Consider the following 23,045-nt stretch of genomic DNA (forward strand, 5'->3'; position numbering starts at 1 on the left):
ATCATCTTGTGTGTATTTATAACATTATAACAGATAACATTATCAGATTTTACTCCTAGAGACGTGATAGATAAAACTCGTTACAATAAAACTAAATAAAACTTTTTTACCCCCTCAAAAAATAGTTTGTAGCCCAATTGTACCCCTATTTCATTTTTCAAATATTATTATGGGGGGAAACCCAATAAGCCCTGTAAAGGCGGCTTGTGTACACGGTGCTTCGTCAGCGCTATTGCATTTGAAATCCCCCCCCCCCTCTCACAATCTAGTTCTGACCACGCCCACTACCATACACGACATTTATGTTCTGGATTCATTCTACTACCAGGTTTACATTGGTACGCTTTACTAAATTCTTCACTGTTAGACAGAGTACCTATTATCCTGTAGTGTAGAAAAAAGTTGACATTAATGGAAGGGACGTAACTCGAACTTGAAAAAAAAATCAGACAAGAATCTATGAGTCAATAAGATCAGAGTTTCAAAATTAATTACATGGCCTCACCTGAATCTACCGGGGCTGTGTGGGTCTGATAATATTTGGTTATGTTGTGCTGCCGGCGTTCGAAGACCGCACCATCCCTGTGATAGATACCAAACAAAGCCATTGAATAAAAGTAATTTTAATTGTGGTCTAAAGCTGTTGTTAATGGGAGATAAACAAGATCTTTTATTTTGGAGGTAATTTTTTTTTTTGGCGGGAAAAGACCATACTGTCTACAAAAAGGTACATGTATAAATATCTTTCTGTTTCAGCGTATTCCGAATTCTGATCTAAACCACATTACTGCAATTAATCATCAACTTCAAGGTAGGACAGATTAAGTGATGCAAGCTTTTTCAAGGTTGATGAATGTATTCGAACTTGAATAGGCTACATGTGAAGCCCAGACCGAAGTGCCAATAAAAAGACGATTCCTACCTGAGCAAAATTAAGGAAGAAAAGTTGATCATGTTTTAACTCTACGCCTGGAAGCTGTTTAAAATCTTCTGAATGGTTTTCTAACCATTTATGATAAGCCTGTAAATATATGATAACTACATAAAATGAAGTCGGAAGAGAGTCGTAAGTCAATTTATGTATATCGGGAAGACTCAAATCCTCCACAATATATTCTGATGCCACGGCCTGTGGTTCTGAAAGTCGACCTGGTGTTGGCATTCAAACCCTATTACCATACCATTCAATGTCGACATCTTCGATTCGTGTAATCCCAGAACATAACAAGATCGGAGCAGGGACAACTCATACCCCCCCCAAAAAAAAAAACAAGTCCGAGTTTGCATAGTCATTGGCCCAAGTCTGTAAAAGAGGACCGGGTGTGTTTTGGTCCAAGTTGTGATATATTCACCAGATCCAACCTGAATCAAGGCATATATATTTTAGCTTGAATAACCCATCACGAAATTGTCTGTTTTTGTCAAGCTCCGTAGGCTATCAAAAACCATATTAAACTGACAAACTCAATCGGATACTAGCATCTGGTGTTCTAGAAGAGAAACCTGTCCATGTATTGCCAATGACACTCGCTGCACTAATTGAAAACTTTATGCCAGAAATCAGTTAACAGAAAATATAATTTTACCCTAAAGGCAACATGGATACCACCATTATCAGCAATATTTTCACCTTGGGTGTTCTTTCCCTTTATCTGAAAAAAAAATCACTAAATCTAAAGCTTCACGGGGTTATATTGTTCGATATCTGTGTACTAACAGCTGAACGAAAGTGTCCCAAATGCAGATCAGAGGAAACGAACATGTCCCAAAGCCACGCTTTTGACACTTCCGAGCATGTCGTCCCACAGTTAACATGGGGCATGAGGTTGTAACCATCTCATTCTCTCTGTATATCAATGTAATAATGTTTTTTAAAAACACAAGTGAAGTTCTACATTGCAGTTACTAGTACATGTACACAGAAACTAGGGAATTAACCACTAAACACTGTATCGACCTTTTTTTAGTGAGAAACCGAAGAGAGCAGTTATTGTCACAGATGAAACCGTGACATACTTACATGATCATTACCAATAGTAAACTTAGAATACTGATCTATAATACATTGAGCTAGATCATTAAAATTATCTGAAGAGCTGTTCGTCCACCAAGATTTTAAATTTCCGTCTTTATCATACTGTCTACCTGAAACAAAAAATAGAACTGTTATGGTAGTTGATTAAATTGTCGACAAACCACACGCCAAGCCAAGTAGGAGATTGTGTGAATGATTACATAATTTTAACAGTGGGCCATTAACACCACATCATTGTAATCCTTGTTTGGGAGCTCGGATTTATTGTTTTAGTGTCCAAGCTGAAAGTTGAAATGAAAATAAAGCGAATACAATGGTATCCAGGCGGAAGGCGATACATCTAGATTTAACAAAGTATAGTTACAGTTCATAGCACAAGGATGCAAAGCTAAAGGTCTACCATGAAAGTTTAGCTAGAGACAAATTCAGCAAGAATTGCCGATTGGGATGAAAGAATGAAACGATTCGTCCAAAGATCAATATTGTCCTTGTGTCGAGTTGCCAGTATGTTCTAAGACAGATTACTCAATGAAGGTGTGACAAATAGAAGTCGTTAAGACATTCGTTACAGTTCATATACACGTCTTCATACAATCTGACAGACAGGGCGATTACGCTGCTGGTGAACGTAATGAAATCCAAGCATAACTACCCTGATCATCAAAACCATGTGTTATCTCGTGTCCAATAACTAGACCAATTCCACCATAAATTAATGACCTGCAGATAAAAGAACACAGCACAATAAATTTTGAGCTTTCGACTACAAGCATGTGAAATATGATTAATAAAAATATGATTTAATTTATAAATAAAATAATCGTGCAAAATCAACTTCAATGATTAATATGAGTAAAGAAGCAAGAATTTTTTTTATTAAATATATAAATGAAAATAAATGTAAAAAATGTAAAAAAAACAGTAGTCTCAATCAAACAGACTTACCTTGGGTAATGTTCGTTGTAGAATGGAGGTTGTAAGATACCAGCAGGAAAAGCTGAAAGGTCATCGAGATGGAAATTAAACTTTGTGAACGATTATTAGAAATTGGATGTGTTTGGGATCGGAAGGGACATTTTTTCTGACAAACGTAACATAATGATAGAAACTGTATTTCTAGTTTGTATGTCATTAAACTTAGTAAATGCTGATTCAATTTGTATAGCCAATACTATTTGTACTTCACAATCCTTGCCAATAGAATGTATACTTACTAATAGAATATATACTTACTAATAGAGTTTATACTTACTAATAGAGTTTATACTTACTAATAGAGTTTGTACTCGGGTCATAGAAGGCATTAACAATAGCAGCGCTCTGATACCATCTGAAACAACATACAGACCAGTTGTAATCAACACAAGGCTTGGGATTTGATAGGGAGAATGTTTTTAGATTGACTGAAAATCCCGGATGCAGTCAGTCCAGCTGAGAAGATGAAGTATTCGTGAATGTATACCCATTATATACGAATTATATCTTAGCTATTAGCTGTTGAGATAGCGAGTTTGAGCTCCATATTATGAGTTCAGTGGTGTGTGTAAACATAGGGACAGTGTACCAGATATACCTCTGCACCTTTACGAAGAGTCACTAAGGCCAATTTTATTTATTATTCCATGAGGGATTGATGTACATTTTCCTTACTTGGTTTTGTCTACAGATTCCTTTATTTTTTTCAAATTAGTTGCAACATTGTGTTTCGTTTTATCTAGAACATTGCGGAACAGATGACTATCAGAAACGTTTACCTGGATAACAAATATATATCTTCAGATTAATAAGGATAACAGGGGTTACTCTAGAACTGTAAGATAAGCGAACTTGTGGCGTGGCTACCCAGACTAGTGCTAGACACGGTTATCCAGGCTAGTATAATATATTTACAGAATAGAGCTTATAGCTTAGTGAACGTCATAGTTTGACTCGATGAACCGGCTGTCGTTAGTCGTTAATATAATCGCAGAGTGTTAATAAGAATGAAAGACAGTCTAAGCAGTCGGTATCATTACGGCAATGGTTACCCTCGTGGTTGAATGGTTCTGAATGGTTCACAAATAAATTAGTAATTTTACCTCAGCTAGGAATTTATCTAGCTCGTCGTTATCTTTAATCCACTCAGGGTAGGCGATTCTCTCTCTCAATGCCGATACCTTAAAGAGTTTACAAAAATAATATATATATATATATATATATATTTCTTAACGATAGAAGATTAACCCCATGATCGCCCCAAAAACATAATGCCTTATTGTCGATCCAGTCGTATTATTATGGAGATGTTAGTAGCGTTCGTGGTATTCCCTCATGCAACACAACATTCATATTCTATCTAAATGAATTTCCCCCACAACGAATTCAATATACATTTAGATATCGTCGATAGTTGTTTTAAAAAAATATCGAAAATTGAATTTGGCTTCATGATGACGGAGATAGCTATAATCCAACCAACATAGACATAAAGGTGGAATATTTTTTACCCCAGTCTCCTAAACTACCTACTAAAGTGAAACACGATAGAAATATGTTATAGTTTAGGACTATACTTTACTACCTTTTCCTCAGCTTTATCTTTTGTTTCCTGGTCCATCCATGTTGTTTCGTTGATAATTTCACTGAATGATTGACGAATATTTGTGATTAATACTTTAGCCTGAAATAGTTTAAAAAAACTAACTCAAAATTTTCTTCATCGATCAAATTCTGTCTGTATTTAGACATCTGCGATCGAAAAGTAAGAATTTTCAGTTCGAAACGCGATACGGGTACCTCAAGGAGATTTTATCAGCAATTCAGTGCATTGACGATTAAATTTGATCGAAGTCTTACCTCCTTTTTCGCCTCTTCGTCAAAATATTTATCTACAAACATTCTGCCACCTGATACAGGAAACATATGTAGGGTATGATCAAGGCAAGTCCCCCATCTTGCACTGTCGTGTTTCGCTCCACTCATTACCTATAAGAATACTTTTAAGGAATTTGGCAGTTGAGGACCCATATCGTCCTACATCTTCACAATGTCATACTATTGCAAACTTCGTACTTATACCTTGAGTGCAATAACCACTATTATTTTCACACGGAATGCAATGAAAGGATTGGATTGTACGCAAGCGAATACAGCTAATTAGTGCCCTCGACAGGCATTATGGCTTTGTGTATGACGACATTACAACACGTGAGAATGAAAACAACGCCCTGGAAGTAACAACATTATTCGTTACGGGTACGTTTTGCTGAATAGCAAGTTAACTATGTGTCGGATTTCAAATCTGAAAAATTCTATGGATAGCGGAATTACGCCTAGAAGAGTAAATATCTAGACGACTGTGTCCCTTTAAATATAGAATTACAAACTGAGAGAAGAATCGAACCTTGTTATAATCGTGTTTCAAAATTCGGAATTCTTCTGATAAATATTGTATATTGGACAGGACAAATCTCATCATGATATAATTGGCCACTGTCCTGGAAATGAATGAAATGAATATTATCTGTTCTACTTTTATAATCCAAAAATGGCAACAGCATAATCCTACTCTGTCGAGGAATATCGAATGTGCACATAAATAACAGTGAAACAATTAAAGTAGCTATGAAATTGCTACGAAGTAACACAGAAATGGCTACAAAGTAACACAGAAATTGCTACGAAGTAACACAGAAATGGCTTGAAAGTAACACAGAAATGGCTTGAAAGTAACACAGAAATGGCTTCAAAGTAACACAGAAATGGCTACGAAGTAACACAGAAATGGCTTCAAAGTAACACAGAAATGGCTTGAAAGTAACACAGAAATGGCTTCAAAGTAACACAGAAATGGCTACGAAGTAACACAGAAATGGCTTGAAAGTAATTGGAATGGAGTTTTACGTATCACTTTTTAATCTGTTTAGGAAATTGAACTGTTATAAGAATAATCTTACTTTTTAGGCGTATTGTTCACCAATTCTATAACATTTTTTAAATATCCCGGCTCGTAGACTACAATCTCTTCTTCTACGCTCATTGAATTATAGAAGTTTTTAAAAGCTAGGAAAAGGTACTTTATCCAGTTAAACTGAAAACAGATTAATTTGGCATTTAAGTAACCATCGCAATTTAAAAAGATACCACCTTGTTGTTACTAATAGTTAGAGCTTGATTTGAAACCCTTTGTCTTACTAAAAAAGACTCCTACTATACAATTTTGATACAGAATATATCAATCCACATTAAATGCTTATCTCGTCCCCAGGTCCAATATCATATGAAATAATTCAGACCAAGTTCATGGCTGTTCGACTCACCCCATTGCTGTCTACGTTAAGGGACTTTATTGCAATCTTATGGTATAGTTTATTGGTGTCTCTTCTTTCCGAAGCTGGAGTTGTGAGCTGAAAAACAAAACGATATATATAAATAAAACAATGTAGTAAAATATTAATAACTTGAGCTTAAACTTTTACTTGGACTGGCACCGGTATCGGCACGTTTAATTTTAATTCACTTGACATAACCTGGAGCCTGGCACTGGCATGGAACAGGAACTGGAACTAGAACTGGAGCTGGAACTATTAATTTTCATTCATTTGACATAAAACCTAATAGCATGTTTAAAAAAAATCAAAACTCACATTGGCCATCTGAATCTCAAAATCTATGACGTCTCTGACGTCTGATTCAGGACTCTTGGCGCCAAATTTCTTAGCTACCTCCACAACGTACTTTTCATAAGCTTGTACATGTACATCATCTCTACCATTGAGATAGTAACTTCTCGATACCATAAATAGAAGACCCTGGTCGAGCTGAAATTAAGCAACGAGTAATATAAAGCGATTACCTTAAGTTGGTTTGTGAGAACTGGAAAGGGTAAACTAAAATAATTTGGGAGAACTGAAAATGGTCAACCTATTCATACGATTTGATCATATTTCTAGTACCCCTGAAGACTACATATATTCAAGACTCAAATCAACCTCAAAATGGCCAAAATGTCACTTGAACGCTGAGAATTAATGTTATAATCTAAAGACTAATTGCCATCATGTGGTGGATCACCTACCAGAATCACGTATTCAGAGGTATCCTTATCATCGGGCTGTACGGACGTTCTTATCAAACCATTACCCCCGACCAGAAGGTAGTCAGCTAACAACTTCTCCAAATTGAAGCCGGTCTCATTCCAATTTGGTAGGAGTAATGGCCAACCACCCAACTCATTGATAGCTTGGTCTAGCTCTGGTTTACTATTCATAGCTATGGAACCTAGAAATAGACAAAATAATGGAGATTTACGCCGCGGTTTTGAAGTGAAAGGAAAAGGGGATTGTGATCAGTCCAATTAGGCACTGAAATCGGATTTTGTTTCTGGACATTTTGATTCTTCCCAGGCCACTTTTACTACACATGAACGCATCTTGTACCTTATTCGACCAGCTAAGGCTAAGAGAAAGGATGAATACTTCGATCAAGTTGATCAGCATCTCAACACACTATGTTTTAGGATTTTCAAGATACCCTCTCGGCTGTTTGCCGATACCCGGATAACCAAGACCATTGTCCACCTAACGAAAAAACCCATTGTCAGTACTTACTTTCATTCATACACGATTGATAAAATATCTTAGTTTTCTTGATGGCGTCGATGTCAGATGCGTCATCTTTTTCTATGACTCCTGAAAATTAGAACTATAAATTGACACATTATACAACACCAATTCCACATTGGGACGGTACTCGCTTTACCACGAGATGTAACCGGGAACATTTTTTAATAGATAATAACTAAGGTTCATCAGAATCTGGTCTTCCAGCTGGTCCTTGGCCCAATTTTTGGCATATCCCGGTTCTTTCCCGAATCATCCATACCTATTTACAGGTTTGTCGACTAGGATAGTGAAGAAAGCAGTGGCGGCACCAGCCTTCCGAGACTGGGGGTACAAATAAGGGGGAGACTGACTGTATGGGGGGGGGGGGAGACAAATGCTGAGGCTGAGGCCAATTATTTTGGCATTTGACTCTCGCTATTCTTTATTCAAAGATTCGCGGATAACGATCAAGCGCACAATGCTAATCGCTAGACAGTCGCCAACAATATGGATTTAGTTGTATCAAAGATGCCATTAATAACTACCTTTGAGTTTTGCCTTAACGTCGTCTCTGACCTCGTTAAACCGTGACAAACCAGACTTGTCCTCTGGTATCACGTGCTTCTGGTTCCATTTACCACAAGAATATTGGAAGAAGTCTTCACAAGGGTCTATGGATTGGTCCATTGCGTCTAGCAGATCTGCCGCTGCAAACGAAACACAATGGAGTTTTACGTTTCTGTTAATGTAAGTATTGTGTCAAAATTTAGAACTTTGACATTAGGCAATACTCTTTCTAATTTTCGACGAATCCTTATCATGCACATAGGGCCTGGTTTATTGTCCTATCAAAAGCCTTTCTCCATGTCAGCGTCTTCGACCGACCTACGCCACCAAAAGAATAATCGTGAATAACATTATTAAACCTAACTAATGAATAAATGAAATAATAATAACAACAATAGAATGATTATTGAATTATGATAATAATTGGAGCGAAAACATATTCATATAGGATAACAGACATTAATAGGCCTACTGTTGGTATAATAGTCGTGGCCAGATGGTCGGAGCGACCACGAAGGCAAAAACACATCCGCGCTTATTTAATGCAAGAAATAGAAATAGAAATCAAGAAATATTAAGATGCAGGGTTTTCCCAATCCGATAACCTTCAAATACCATACTGTAAACATGGGTGACAACTTTCTAAGTCCGTTATTCAAAGCAAAGGAAAGAGAAAGTATAGTGTATACCTATCTGTACAAACATCCAAAGAAGAAATTTAGTGCGGTTCGAATACTTACAAGTTTTAACACATTCTGGAGTCATGCACACTGCAAATAAAAGAAAGAAATATCAAAGTCAGCCGTGCTCGATCGCTTATTGGCAGACTTTTTTTTCGATTTCCAAATGTCGTCCAAATATTCACTTAGTTCTTCAGTTTTTGCCCTTTTTTCCTTCCTAACGATATATTCTAAGGCATGTAGCACACCAAGCATATAGTATATCAAGTATATAACATATTAAGGATATAGTATATCAAGTATATAACATATAGCATATTAAGGATATAGTATATCAAGGATATATCATATGAAACATACAGTACATCATGTATTTAGCATACCAAGCATATAGCATATCAAATATTATAACATATCAAGCACATAGTATATCAAGCATTAATGCATATCAATCATACAGTACATCAAGTATGAAGCATATCAAGCATATACTATATGAATCAACAAACATATCAAGCATACAGTATATCAAGTATAAAGCATATCCAGTATATAGCATACCAAGTATATAGCATATCAAAAAGATAGCATATCAAAAAGATAGCATATCAAATATATAGCATATCAAGTATATAGCATATAGCATATCAAATATATAGCATATCAAGTATATAGCATATAGCATATCAAACATACAGTATATCAAACCGTCAGCATATCAAGTATATCATGCATGAAGCATATTATCAAGGAATAATATATCATGTACCGTCGTCCTGATGAATTGATCTGGTTGTCAGGGTGTGTAGTATATGGGATGAGGCTCCGTCTGTGTGCCCCGTGCTACCTTCTTTGATCCCGACTTGAAACTCGGTAACGAGGTTTACTTTAGTTTCCTCTGAAAATACATGCAGGGTTAGTATATGATATCATTTCTCAAGAGCATGCTAGACAGACGCATCCGAACCTTTAGTACAGGTTAGTACAGGTAATTTTGTGTGTCCATCACAAAATAATATTAAGGAAAACGTTTCATTCAGGAGTACATGCTGATACAAATGGAATTCTTTTCAGATAGATATAACATTTTTTTCGCTTTGCCGAAACGTAATTGAGCCACCTACATCATAAATCATACAACTGTAGGCTTCCTTACACTTATATATATGTAATGATATAGGTAATATCTCTTGACGTAATCGTCACTAAAACCGCTGGTTATAACAAACCGCTGTCATACACGACAGCTGACATTGGACTCAATTATAAGCATTGATGAAAATCGTCCAGCCACAGTCTTCTTTGCAAAAAATAAAGATGGGGTAATAAAATAGATAATCAGCACTTACACCGATAACAACAGCACCTTATTGAAGCCTTAACGTATTTGAACCGTCATCTGGTATAGCATATACACGTAAGAATACAATTATATCAATGACATGCTTTGATGGGATTGCGTTATGTAGTGGATTCCCCCATTTGGCAAATTGTTGTCCGTAGCTATCTGCACACGCAGCAAAACACTCACCGAGCCTACAGTCGCGCTTAAAAAGAAACATTGATTAAAATTACCCGACGGGTCATCATCTTCTTGGTATTTTAAGGCAAGAACAACTGCCAGCGCAGCAGCAACGATCAGAAAAACTACCGTCAAAAACATCATGCCTTTCTCTCTGCCAGTCCATTTCGCCATCTTCGTTTCTGGAATAACGAAAACAGAAATTACAAGCTTATGAGTACTCACCATATTTGATAAAAAATTATTTTGACCAATCAGTGTGTATCGTTGACACACCTCTTTCCAGTTTCGCTTCGGACATCCTGCTATTCCAGAAAAATATTGACTGATTATTGAATGCCCTCCACGAATAACAGGAACCACGGAATTGGGCAGAAAAAAGAAATTGTTCATATTCCAATGTAATAAACCTCATCATCATTATCATTGTCATCCTTATCGCCATCATCTCCATCATTATAAAAACGGGATCTTTACATAGCATCTTACCCACATGGCTTCCAAATGGGCCATATTTCACATATTTTCCCTTGAACATTTGATCTAGCTCGCTCTGTTCATGCTCAATATAACAATATGAACCACGTATAAATAAACTTCAAAAGCAATACTTATATATATATATACTGACTATTTTGTCGGAACTGCATAATGATTATTGTGTTCTATTATTCTTGGTTCAGTACGCTTATATTGATAAAGTTCCGGCTTGCGTCGAATTTTTTTTTTACACAGAATATTGTTCAAGTGGCAATGCCAGCCAATTTACAGAATAGATTTTGAATTGTTTATCATAGTTGTAATGAACGAAATTCATCTTTTGGTGAGAAATTTTGAAATTTTGATATTTTTTTTTGGACAAATTCATGTACAAAGTTTGTAATATGCTCAAAAAACAAGTATTACTTCTTCTACTAACATTACTGGGAAAAAATAATTATTTTTTTAAATAGTGTTAAGTCAATTTAAAGGACAATGGTATAAATATTTCAAAATATATCCTGTGAATTAATGCTCACTGTCGCTTTAAACACCATATTAATATTCAAATGATCATATGTCATGCCTAGATAATTAATGATAAAACTATTATTTATAATGAAAATTGAATCCATTGGAGCGTCGTCAATTGATTACAAAATAATCAATATTATGTTGAAGGAGTTAAAGTCCCTTTTTAGCCTTTGTATGCGTTTCGGTAACATAATTTCTACTTGCACCGTCACGATTTCCTATCCTGTCGTCCATTAGACGGATGTGCAACAATTGAAGCTATCGGTGAAAACGTATGAAATTCGGACTGTTTATGACCAATTTTTTCAACAATTAAATGAGATGTCGGAATGACAACAAAAATTCAAAGAGTTTTGTTCGACGGGGAATTAATTTTAAAAGTATCTCGAGAATATGCTTAAAGGTACTTAAACTTACCCAGGAAGATCCAAGATCTTCAGCAAATATTCCTGTACTATTGTCTTATACAACGGGTCCTCCTTGATCGAGGACACTAGTCCTTTATACTGCTTGCAACAGTCAGATTCTCCAATCCTTTTTGGTTGATGTTGTTCCTCTGAAAGAGGAAGATGAAACGCCACAAACAAGTGACCGATTTCTAATTTCTGCAAGATAATCCTCTCTTGTTATTGAACGACTGAAATTACACCAATTGAGAACAGGATTCCAGTATTCTCTCGACTGGAAGTTTCCTTAGTCCTCTTCAGTGATTTCAAACGATCCAGAATTCCAACATTCGGGGCTACCTGCTGACTGACTAATACCACAAACAGTGCAAAATAGTCATCAAAGGTTACAGTAATCTTCTCCAGATCCTTCACGCGGGCTCAAAGTGTAACTAGACATTATCTTGACCAAAGTTTTGACCATACTTTTTGTCATACTTTGGTAACTAACCACGGTAATGGAGATTAGAATAGTTCAGTCCACAACGCAGAATGTTTCAAAATCTGAACACACTGTTAAAATTCTATGTCCTATTTCCAGAACATTGCTGGCAGCTTTGAACTGAATTGCCTGAGGTTTGACGTCCTTCTATTCTAGACAATAAACAGTTATAGAGATTGGAATATTTCAGTCTAGAACGCAAATATTTTACAAATCTGTAAACACTGTTAAAATTTTCCGTCAAATTTCCAGACCATTGCTGGCAACTTTGACTGGACAAATTTGAGATTAACATTCTTTATAAAACTTTTCTGCAAAAAATTCTGGCAGCTTTCAACTGATATTAATTGGAGTTTTACGTCCTATTTTCTACAGTATAAAGTCATATATTTCAGTCCATAACGTACAAAGCCAAATAGTTATTGCAGTAGTGACGTCATGATCTGGTCAATTACAGGAACCACAGGCTATAGAACAGGAAATGGTACAGAAGCTATCGTATGCCACGTACAAGAAAATATACTACTTCGGAATCTCTTTAAACAACTGGAATAATACTTATGATTCGTAGAATTCTGTATGCACACTTCCCCTTTAATCTTACCGACCCGTGCCTTTGATGTTACCGCTATGTTAATTAAGAATCAGAGGTAATCATATACATACTAATTAATACAACCTGTAAACAAGAATGTATAGTATATCTTGGACAAATAAACAACGCCTGAAGAACATGAACACACTGTAAGAATTGTCTTGTGAAATATACTGATCAATTGGCAACTCTACTTGCCAGTCTATCAATTGCAATATACATAGGTTAAGAGGCTGAAAATTTGTATAGGAACAGAAAAGGCAACTTTTCATATTCTAGAAACACGTAATAATAACCAATAACTTCCCAAAAACACATTGAATATGCTTCTGACCATTATTGTTCTGGTAAAAGATCCATCGACAGTTAATATTTAAATCGAGTAGTCCTTAATACTACTGTAGAGGTAGAAAATTTCGTTCATTGCACACTGTATGGCATTTATCGTTGCCATATATCATATTCTGAAAGATTTTGCAACAGAGTTTTAATGCGTGAACAGAGATATTACGAAATTAGAAAAAAAATCCATAGACAGTTAATATTTAAATCGAGTAGTCCTTAATACTACTGTAGGGGTAGAAAATTTCGTTCATTACACACTGTATGGCATTTATCGTCGCCATATATCATATTATGAAAGATTTTGCAACAGAGTTTTAATGCGTGAACAGAGATATTACGAAATTAGAAAAAAAATCAAGGTTTTCTAGCCTTTGAAGATGTGACAGTTAACTGATAAGTTCTATCTGTTTGAAGGAGAGGCCTAGTAACTTTGGAATGCAACCGACGTATGTGAAAATTTTTGATACCTTTGCAGATAATAATTTCATATTTTATCAATTAAATATTACCATCATCAGTTTGGATACCTGACATAGGTAAGCAGTTGGTGATGATTATATTGGAGATTACGATGGAATGGAATTTTACAACCTACTTTGTTGTGGCGTACTGACAAGGATACCCTATGCAGTCTGCAATAAGGGTTATTAATTATCGATTATGCCAATGGGGACGGATCATTCAATTCAGTGTAAAGTTTTATCTCATTTTAATCATAATTCGACGGATCTTCAATGCAAACAAACTGTGGCTTGGAATCGATGGAATCGTTAGTAACGACATCACCCGAAAGCCATGTACCCTTACCTCATCACTGAAAAGGAGCAACCATGTTGTAATGATACTCCACCTTTGCCAGGATCGATTCTAACCTTCATGACAGACAGAGATATACTACTAGACCGAAAATCTGAAGACACCATCTGGAAGACGTGTCGTTGTTAATATCTTTCAGGGATAAAGAATGGCACAGTGGTCGAAGCGGTCGAAAAGATTGCTGTTTATTATTGCTGTGTTTGGACTGACCGCTGTGGGTTTATCAGCATGGGTAGCGGTCAAATATACCAAAGATGAAGAACCTGGTGAGAACACATCAGTTAGTCGTTTAGAACTAATATTCCATAGAAGTGAAATCTTGTTGACGTGAATCTGTTAAATTCAGGACATTTTAGAACTGAAGTTGTTAGATCAAAAATATAAAAAAAACTTCTTTTAAAATAAGATCTTGAAGGCCTTGGATCTATACTCAAAATTTTCAAGAAAAAAATGATATAATATTAATAATGTTTTTAAACTGAAATCTTCGAATGCTATTTTTTTAGCACCTCCAGAATTGCCGGAAAAGAGCAGGGTGGAACTTCAAAAAGTTGATTTCCAGACCACAATCAAACCGGATGGTTCAACTACTGCCAAGCCAATACCAGAAGGTACATGGGGAATTTTACAGTTTAAAGTTTAATGACAATGTATGAAGACACGCCACAAACAAGTGACCAATTTCTGCAAGAATCAAAACATCCTTGGAATACTAGTTTCCCAACTGTCTCCACTGACTTGCACCAGAATGTGTCTTACGACGGCATATAATCAAACTAGGTATCGACTGGGTGAATCAGGCGGTGTGATCAGCTCTCGTAACACTTCAATATCCTATTTTCTTTTTTTTTCTGTAGTTTGCTTAACGGAGGCTTGTTCTCGAGCGTGTAAGTTGAATTTTAAATATTTCTTTTAACGATTGACAGCTAACTATCAGTGTACTAAGTCCATTTATTTAAAATTGGTTATCCCAACTCAATTTGGTATAAGTTCACATGTAAGAGAAATAAAGAACGAAGTCCATGATGAAGACATGTTTTGGGAATTGTTTCAGCGGCAGCTTTACTCAATGCAATGGACGCAACCGTAGATCCATGTGACGATTTCTACCAATACGCCTGTGGAAATTGGAACCAAGACCACATTATACCACCCGACAGAGTTCAGTTGGAACGACCAGACGTAATCAAAGATGATATTAAGACCAAACTGAAACGTAAGTGCTTGATTTCATGGATAACCACCAGAACCGGAAGTAAAATTTGGCACAGGGAATCACTTATAGTATGGATTAGGAAATGTTATCAGCGGCACGAAACTTAGAGGAATATTCATTGTCCCAGTAAATGAAAAAAAAAACCCAGAAACCCACTTTAACTGAATACATATACAATACATATATTATTTATAACACTACAGCTAATCAATCAAGAAAATCTCAAACTGTTTCAGTTTTGCTAGAAAATAATGATGTATTTCATAGTAAAGCTATCAGAAACACTAAAGTCTTTTACCACTCCTGTATGAATGAAAGTAAGTGCCTTGGTCATATTTTGTAATTTTTACTGAGCTCTTATTCGAGAAGAGGTGATAAGAAATGTATTTGCAGTGAACAATTTTCAGAAGAAAAATGGGTCTCTAGAACGCTTCAGGCCAAATGGTTTTTGAGATAATGACGTCGTAACCTGATCTGGAATTACAAGTAGCACAGGTGTTGGACAGGAAATCAAGATGGAGCACTTCCAAATCCATTTAACAGTTAATTCTAACAATATCTCCTTAAAATTTGTTTGAAATTTAGGTTCTATAGAAGCCAACAGTTTACAAGAACTTGAAGGGTTGATGGATCATTTGGGTGGATGGCCTTTATTGGACCCTTACTGGAACGATACGAATTACTACGTTGAACGTCGTTTTGTGCGATACGTCCAAGTAGGCAGTAACTATATCTTTAAGACAATTGTTCAGCCTGATGATAACGATACCGATCATTACATCCTGTCAGTAAGTATTTTTGTGATGTCGACCACAAAACTTTATGATAATCGCTTCTAAAAAATTCTCGACTATAAAAGCAATGATATAAACCAACTCTTTCAACTTACTCAAATACCTTCTTATATGTCGGTAAATGCTATCGAGATGCCGACCATGAAACTTTCGTATTATGCATGTATAGCATTGTCGATATAAACACGTTTTTTCAAAGCACTAACAAAAACCTGTTCTTGAGTTCTAGGAATTTTCGTATCTTATTCCATCTTTCCGACACTTCAGGTAGATCAAGCAGAATTGTTTATGGGGTCGAGGGATTATTATCTCAACGGGCGAGACGATATTCATGTGAAAGCCTATGAAGAATTTGCTGTTAAGGTGGCTAAGAAGTTTGGTGCCATCGACCCAGAAGCTGCAATTAGTGACGTCATAGATTTTGAAATACAAGTGGCCAACGTAAGCACCCATCCAACATCTTAGATGAGCAACATAAGCGAATTGATGTACCGTTTTGTGTGCTCAAAACTAATTTACCTCTTCCAACTCTGGTGACAATAATTATCGAGAGTAATTATGAGTTAAACCACAAGAGACTGTCATATTGCTCTACATTAGGTTTCGATATACCACAATTCAAGAAGCAGACCCAGTACACGGTTTGATTGGTTAATAATAACGTCATTAGAACGAGACTGTAGTACAAAACGTGTTAGATTACAATTGAGACAAAGATAAAGAAAAGAAATTGTAATCCTATTTCAATTAAAGTGGTTTGCTCTATTCCAAATCTTGCTATAGCTCCATATTTATTGGGTTAACCGCTTTATGCCGTGAGAAAAAAAGTTCAAGACCATAGATATGTTTTCTTTGTATAGTTAACAGTGCCAGATTCAGAAAGAAGAGATGCCAATAAGTTATACAACAAGGTTAAGATTAGTTCTATCATGGACGTAACAACGGGGGTAAGTGTACTGCCTTCTGATAATCTATCTTTAAAGGGACGCATTCACTTTGCTGCAAATAATATGGATAATACCTATCCAACGGTCCAACATGGATCCAGCTTTACGGAAAATACCGAGAGTTGTTGCGTCTAGTTATTCGTATGGGCCACTTGAGCTACAGCCTGTGTGCTTCATAGATCCTTTGACAGTTGGAAATCGAAAAAGAGTTCCCCTCACTGTACACATTAGCCCAATCACAAGTAGTAAAGTATATAATATTAAACTCAAGTTTATTTCATTTGGTCCTTCAAGAGGACTCGACTCATTCAACCAAGACACATAACCTCAGATCCAGAATTTCGTCATTAATAGTCTCTATGCACCCTTATTCATGAATCAATATGACTTTTCATTGTTTTGTTTTTTTCAGTGGTGTTGGATCTGTTATCTTTGCGATCTCCCTGACGATATCGCCGATGTGCTCATCACACCTGGACGCCATGTTTTAATTCGACAGCCCGAGTATAATAACAGTGTTATAGCTCTGATGAAAAACACATCAGTTGAGTAAGTTTATATATTTCCACCATTTTAAAGTGAGTGTACCAATTGACTTCTTGAGTATATTTTGAAAAGTCAATTATAATCTAAAACATTTTGGTGAAAGTATTGTGAAAAAAGAAAAAAATACATGTAAAAATTGTAAGAAAACGAAGTTTATAAAACAATCCCTCTTTAAATATTTTCAGTAAATCTTTGTATTTTTCTACCTTCCAGAATCTTGACTAATTATATGATGACGAGATTTGTCTTAGAAGCAATACCGTTTTTATCTGAAGAATATCGGCTGCTCGGCCAGGATTATTATAGGGTAGTATTATTGCTACTGTAAAGAGTTGTTTATGAAATGAGAGAAGTTCTCTGTAAAGCATTTGCTCTGTTAAGATTCGTGCTCTAATAAGCGTAGTACTCTGTAAAAATGTTATATACCATAAAGACTAGTGCTCTGCAAAGACTAATGCTCTGTAAAGAGTGGGGCTATGTGATGAGTAGTTCTCTGTAAAGAGTTGGGCTCTGTTAAGAGTGGGGTTCTGTAAAGAGTAGTGCTTTGTAAAGAATGAGGGTCTGTAAAGAATGGGGCTCTGTAAAGAGTAGTTCTCTGTAGAGTCTTTTGCTAAGTGAAGACTTGTGCTCTGTGAAGAGTCGAACTTTATTTCGTTGTAGATTATGAGTGGAAAGCAACACGAAGGAGAACGATGGAAGACCTGTCTATCATACACGAACGCTCTCTTCCCTATATCAGTTGGTAGGATGTTTGTGGATCATTATTTTGACGAAGAAGCCAAGAAAAATGTGAGTAGTTCCTAATTACTTTTAGGGGAGAGGGTAGGGCTTGAGCTAGATTTATTTCATACATAATTCGGCTTTTATTTTGCAGGCAGAGAATCTAATACAGAATATCAAAGATTCTTTCAGTGAAATCCTTCTTGATTCCTCCTGGATTGACGAAGCTACCAAGAAACGGGCTTTAGAAAAGGTAAGCTCGTGAAGCCTACCATTTCGAATGCCAAAAGTACACAGTGGTATACATACGGCCGTTATTTGTCATGGTAAAAGTCTGCCAACTGTGGATTTATCGATTTGATAGACCGCACAGACAGCCCTTATAGTAATTTTCAATTTGGTAACATTACTTACTGACAGGTAAGTTATCTAAATTGAATTCCCCCTGGGGCAAATTCAGTATAGCAATATTTCCTTTTTAGAAAGTACTTCAATAAGACCCGATGTTACTCTGCTACTGGATATTATCAACCATTACGATATCTTGTGAAACGTTGTTTGAACTCTCTTTGGGGGAAATTTAGTTTCTCAATTCTCTTATACATTTAGGTAGTAGCTATAAAGGAGAGGATCGCATACCCTGAATGGATAAAAAATGATACGCTATTGGACGAAGAACACAAAACAGTTAGTAATTTAATTATTATGTTAGTCCGGAGCCGGTTCACTTTATCTTTATCTTACATGATGAACAATACATAAGAAAAGGTCGCATTAAACTAGGGATCTTTTCACAATGTTCAATCCATAGAATTTGTTATCTCTTATTTTTTCTCGTGTAATGATGGTGATGATGACGATGAATAATGATGTTGGTGATTAGTAATGGATGTAAAAGCTCGCTTCCTACAATTGAATATTAAATTATGTCTATAATCATGCTTGTTTCTAATGATGTTTGGTGAATGTAGTTACTGGTGATTTGTTACTGATGATTTGTTGTTGATGATTTGTTGCTGATGATCTGTTGCCGATGATCTGATGCTGATTATCTGATGCTGATGATATGTTACTTATAATCTGTTGCTGATGATTTGTTACTGATTATCTGATGCTGATGATATGTTACTTATAATCTGTTGCTGATGATTTGTTACTGATGATCTGGTGCTGATGATCTGTTACTGATGATCTGGTACTGATGATTTGTTACTGATGATCTGTTGCTGATGATTTGTTACTGATGATCTGGTGCTGATGTTCTGGTGCTGATGATCTGTTACTGATGATCTATTCCCGATGATCTGTTGCTGATGATCTATTCCCGATGATCTGTTTCTGATAATCAGATGATGGTTTAATGCCATTTCTCTTTTTTAGGAGGATATAAGTGAACATCACTTTTTAAGAAATGTTATCAATAAAACAAAATACGACGTAAAAGACAACTTTAAGAAAATTGAACGTTGGAACCACGTTGATAAAAAGAAGTATAGCCTTTCGTTCTTTCTTTCTTTCTTAAATCGCATGAGATAAAAATATTCGTATTCATTCTTGTTCAGTGACTTTGCTTCACGTCATTTCTCGTATTTCCGAAGCACTGTAAAGGATGATATCTTGTCAAGCGTTTGAACCGTAATCTATAAGGAATTACTAAGCCAGTGAGAGCATTGATATGACCATCTTTGTGACAATCTAAACTCGCTGGTTCATAGATACTACTAACACAGAAAACGGACACGATCGGGTGGTTATTTGTGTATGAGAAGCAATATTATTTTGGGTCTCATTTTGTATGGCTTAATTTCTTTTTTCAGGTGGTCTGACGGGGCTGCCCAAGTAAATGCTCGTTATGATCCTCGAGAAAACGCTATTAGTAAGTTCATTCAATTCAAGAGACGCACATCGCGCTCTCTTCTTTGATTTTAAAGTGCAATATTGCAAGCCGAAGGTGAATTTTGCATTTTTGATCCATGTTTTTCAAATTAGATTTGAAAATTAAATCAAAGTTGAAATTGTGAATATTACGGTCCAGTCTGAAGTATATTATTTAAATGTTTCAGAAATACTAGCAGGGATTCTACAGCCACCATATTATGAAAAAGATTACCCTCGGTATGTTTAATTGAGTATACGTTTAAGATGATAAGATTAAAGGGAGAGAGGTGCGCCATTTTTTGTAACCAATCACACTTTAGTCTCAGAAACTTAGCCAATCAGTAAATGTGTTCACAGCTCACCGTCGAAATTTGAGCCTTGATATTCATAAGAATTACCTTAAGAGGTTAATCGGTTTATTAACATCTAAAGGAATCGTATATGAACAATTAGTTGCATTTTCAGATCGTTAATCTATGGAGGAATTGGTCTGATTATTGGGCATGAAATAACTCACGGCTTCGACGATATAGGTACTTATCAATAATTGTATTACATATTTATGCGTCCCATTATATAGAAATATAGCTCAATACATCAATTTTTACCATTTTATATCATTTTATTAAACTTTATACTTTATGTTTGACAAACCAATACTACTTTTCGTGAAATTTTATACAATTCCCTTTGCAAATTTGGATTTACTTGTATGCTTATGTAGCACACATTGATTCATCTGAAATTTCAGGACGACAATATGATAAAGACGGAAATTTGAGATCTTGGTGGACGAACAGCTCTTCAGATAATTTTAATGATCTAGCTCAATGTATTATAGATCAGTATTCTAATTTTACTATTGGTAATGATCATGTAAGTATTTTTCTTGAAATATTCCTCAGTCACCAGCTTTGATAATAAAAATAAAATACTATCAGAGGAGCGCAATGAAGATAACTTTACTACAAATTTTCATTTTAGATAAGGGGAGAGAATACACAAGGTGAAAATATCGCCGATAACGGAGGACTTAATGTAGCATTTGGGGTAAGTGTGTTCGAAATTTTAAGTAAATTTCAAAAATCCAAAATAGTCCGGAATTATTGGCATTTCATGATTATACTCATGATTGCAGACTGACAAAATTTCCCTCATTGCACACATCTTAAAATATTTGAAATCGTGGTACAGAAATATCGACTTAAAATTCTTGTTATTTCCTTATTTGATGTGCATTATAGGCGTACAAGGAGCTTATAAAAACAAACCCAGAAGATTTTAAACATTTACCAGGATTAAATCTAACCCACTATCAACTTTTCTTTCTTAACGTCGCTCAGGTAAGTTTACTTGAAGGCAAGTAAGACTTTAAACTGCAGTACCTGTATCAATTCTACATCCTTAATTGCCATTCAAATGGTGATTTCGAACGTATCAATGTGCTAGTGACCGGAGTTAACCAACGCTCTCTCGAAGTTGTTTTAAGTCCAACACTTCCATACAAGAAGTTCGATCTGTCAACTCGTCGCCACAAATTTGGTTAATTTAACTGGCGACCAGTGAGCTCTGCTTTTTATTTGTATGTACCTTGAAACGTAATCCATTTAAAGGTCAGGGTTATTATAAATAATATCCCCGGGATGTTAAATGAAGTAGATATTAAGTTATAAGTAAACTCAGCCAAACGCGACGTGATACTAGAGGGTTATATTATTTAATTGTTGTCTTGCTTTTAAAGGGTTTCTGTGGAGTTCAAAGACCAGAAGCACTTCAAGACCAAATACTTTCCGATACTCACAGTCCGGGTAAATTCAGGTATGTACCTTTGCCCTTAATTAGATAGGGCCCCCGGTAAGGAGTAATAGGTTAACCCCTAGAATCTTATAACATACAATTGTAACGAGGAAATCTTTTTTCTTTTTTAGGGTAATGGGAACACTGTCTAATAGTAAAGATTTCAGTTCAGCTTACCAATGTACACCTGGTAGCAGAATGAATCCAGAACAGAAATGTCGTGTTTGGTAGTATTCATAGAGCTATGTTACGGACCCCTAAGTAGTTAACTTGGTGGTCATTAGACGAAGTCTTTAAATCCAAATTTTCAATGAAGTTATATATTCAACTTCGGACTTAACCACAAAGATGTACAGGGATAAAACTTGTTGTTCTTAAAAGCTTCGTTGGTGATTTTAAGTACAGATCTAAAAGATTGTAAAATAGAAAGTCGCCACATACATATATACATTAGAGTACTTTGCTTGGTTATAGATGGGAAAGGCTTAAATATTAAAATTATACTTTTATTTTGTCTTATTTACAACATAATACTAAATATAAGAAAATATGTCTAAAATAGCGCAGTATATACTTCAAAAAGATTAATTAATGATTTATGGACAAAGAAACATCCATAATGTACAATGATAGAAACTAGAATTCTTGACGATCCAGTCTACCAGCTGGTCCTCACCAAAAACTTGAGGAACTTGCCTACCAGTAAGTCCTTAGGTCTCCGAAGTTCCTGTCTACCAGTACCAACTACTCCGTACCATCAAATTAGATTCTAGACTATCTTGTCTACCGGCTGCTCCTCTTAAGATCTTTTCTACCAGCTAGTTCTCTGAAGATCTTGTTTACCAGCTGCTTCTCTGAAGATCTTGTTTACCAGCTGCTTCTCTGACGATCTCGTTTACCAGATGGTTCACTGAAGATCCTGTTTACCCGTTAGTTCTCTGGACACCCTGTCTACCAGCTGCTTCTCTGAAGATGCTGTTTACCGGCTCGTTCTCTGAGTACCCTGTCTACCATCTGGTTCTCTGAAGACTCCGTCTACATGCTCGTTTTGCAAAGATCCTGTCTACCAACTGGTTCCTACCCAAGAAGATATTTCATGGGTT

General features: G+C 35.8%; 2 protein-coding genes across 2 annotated transcripts; one reads left to right on the plus strand and one right to left on the minus strand.

Annotated features, from left to right (window-relative positions):
• On the minus strand, window positions 1-12,546 carry LOTGIDRAFT_214791 (hypothetical protein). Its single transcript, XM_009055286.1, has 23 exons — window positions 11,818-12,546; window positions 10,440-10,568; window positions 9,634-9,762; window positions 8,925-8,954; window positions 8,163-8,324; window positions 7,624-7,704; window positions 7,092-7,294; window positions 6,661-6,834; window positions 6,334-6,420; window positions 5,971-6,104; window positions 5,418-5,511; window positions 4,871-4,999; window positions 4,593-4,694; window positions 4,114-4,191; window positions 3,686-3,789; window positions 3,307-3,365; window positions 2,981-3,032; window positions 2,685-2,755; window positions 2,021-2,145; window positions 1,587-1,652; window positions 923-1,021; window positions 506-582; window positions 1-384 (listed from the first exon to the last, which is right to left on the minus strand). The coding sequence occupies exons 2-23, from the start codon at window positions 10,558-10,560 to the stop codon at window positions 285-287; spliced, it is 2,277 nt and encodes a 758-aa protein (XP_009053534.1). The 5' UTR covers window positions 10,561-10,568; window positions 11,818-12,546; the 3' UTR covers window positions 1-284.
• Window positions 12,547-13,754: 1,208 nt separating this feature from the next.
• Window positions 13,755-22,448, plus strand: LOTGIDRAFT_231908 (hypothetical protein). The gene is made up of 22 exons (XM_009055287.1): window positions 13,755-13,764; window positions 14,184-14,310; window positions 14,551-14,655; window positions 14,902-14,931; window positions 15,099-15,260; window positions 15,497-15,577; window positions 15,846-16,048; window positions 16,322-16,495; window positions 16,915-17,001; window positions 17,414-17,550; window positions 17,761-17,854; window positions 18,208-18,336; window positions 18,422-18,520; window positions 19,648-19,757; window positions 20,085-20,143; window positions 20,331-20,382; window positions 20,611-20,678; window positions 20,897-21,021; window positions 21,130-21,195; window positions 21,390-21,488; window positions 21,887-21,963; window positions 22,074-22,448. Exons 2-22 carry the CDS (start codon window positions 14,193-14,195, stop codon window positions 22,171-22,173), a joined length of 2,175 nt encoding a protein of 724 aa, XP_009053535.1. The 5' UTR covers window positions 13,755-13,764; window positions 14,184-14,192; the 3' UTR covers window positions 22,174-22,448.
• The last annotated feature ends 597 nt before the right edge of the window (window positions 22,449-23,045 follow it).

The sequence above is a fragment of the Lottia gigantea genome (assembly GCF_000327385.1).
Source record: "Lottia gigantea unplaced genomic scaffold LOTGIsca_24, whole genome shotgun sequence".
Taxonomy (NCBI): domain Eukaryota; kingdom Metazoa; phylum Mollusca; class Gastropoda; family Lottiidae; genus Lottia; species Lottia gigantea.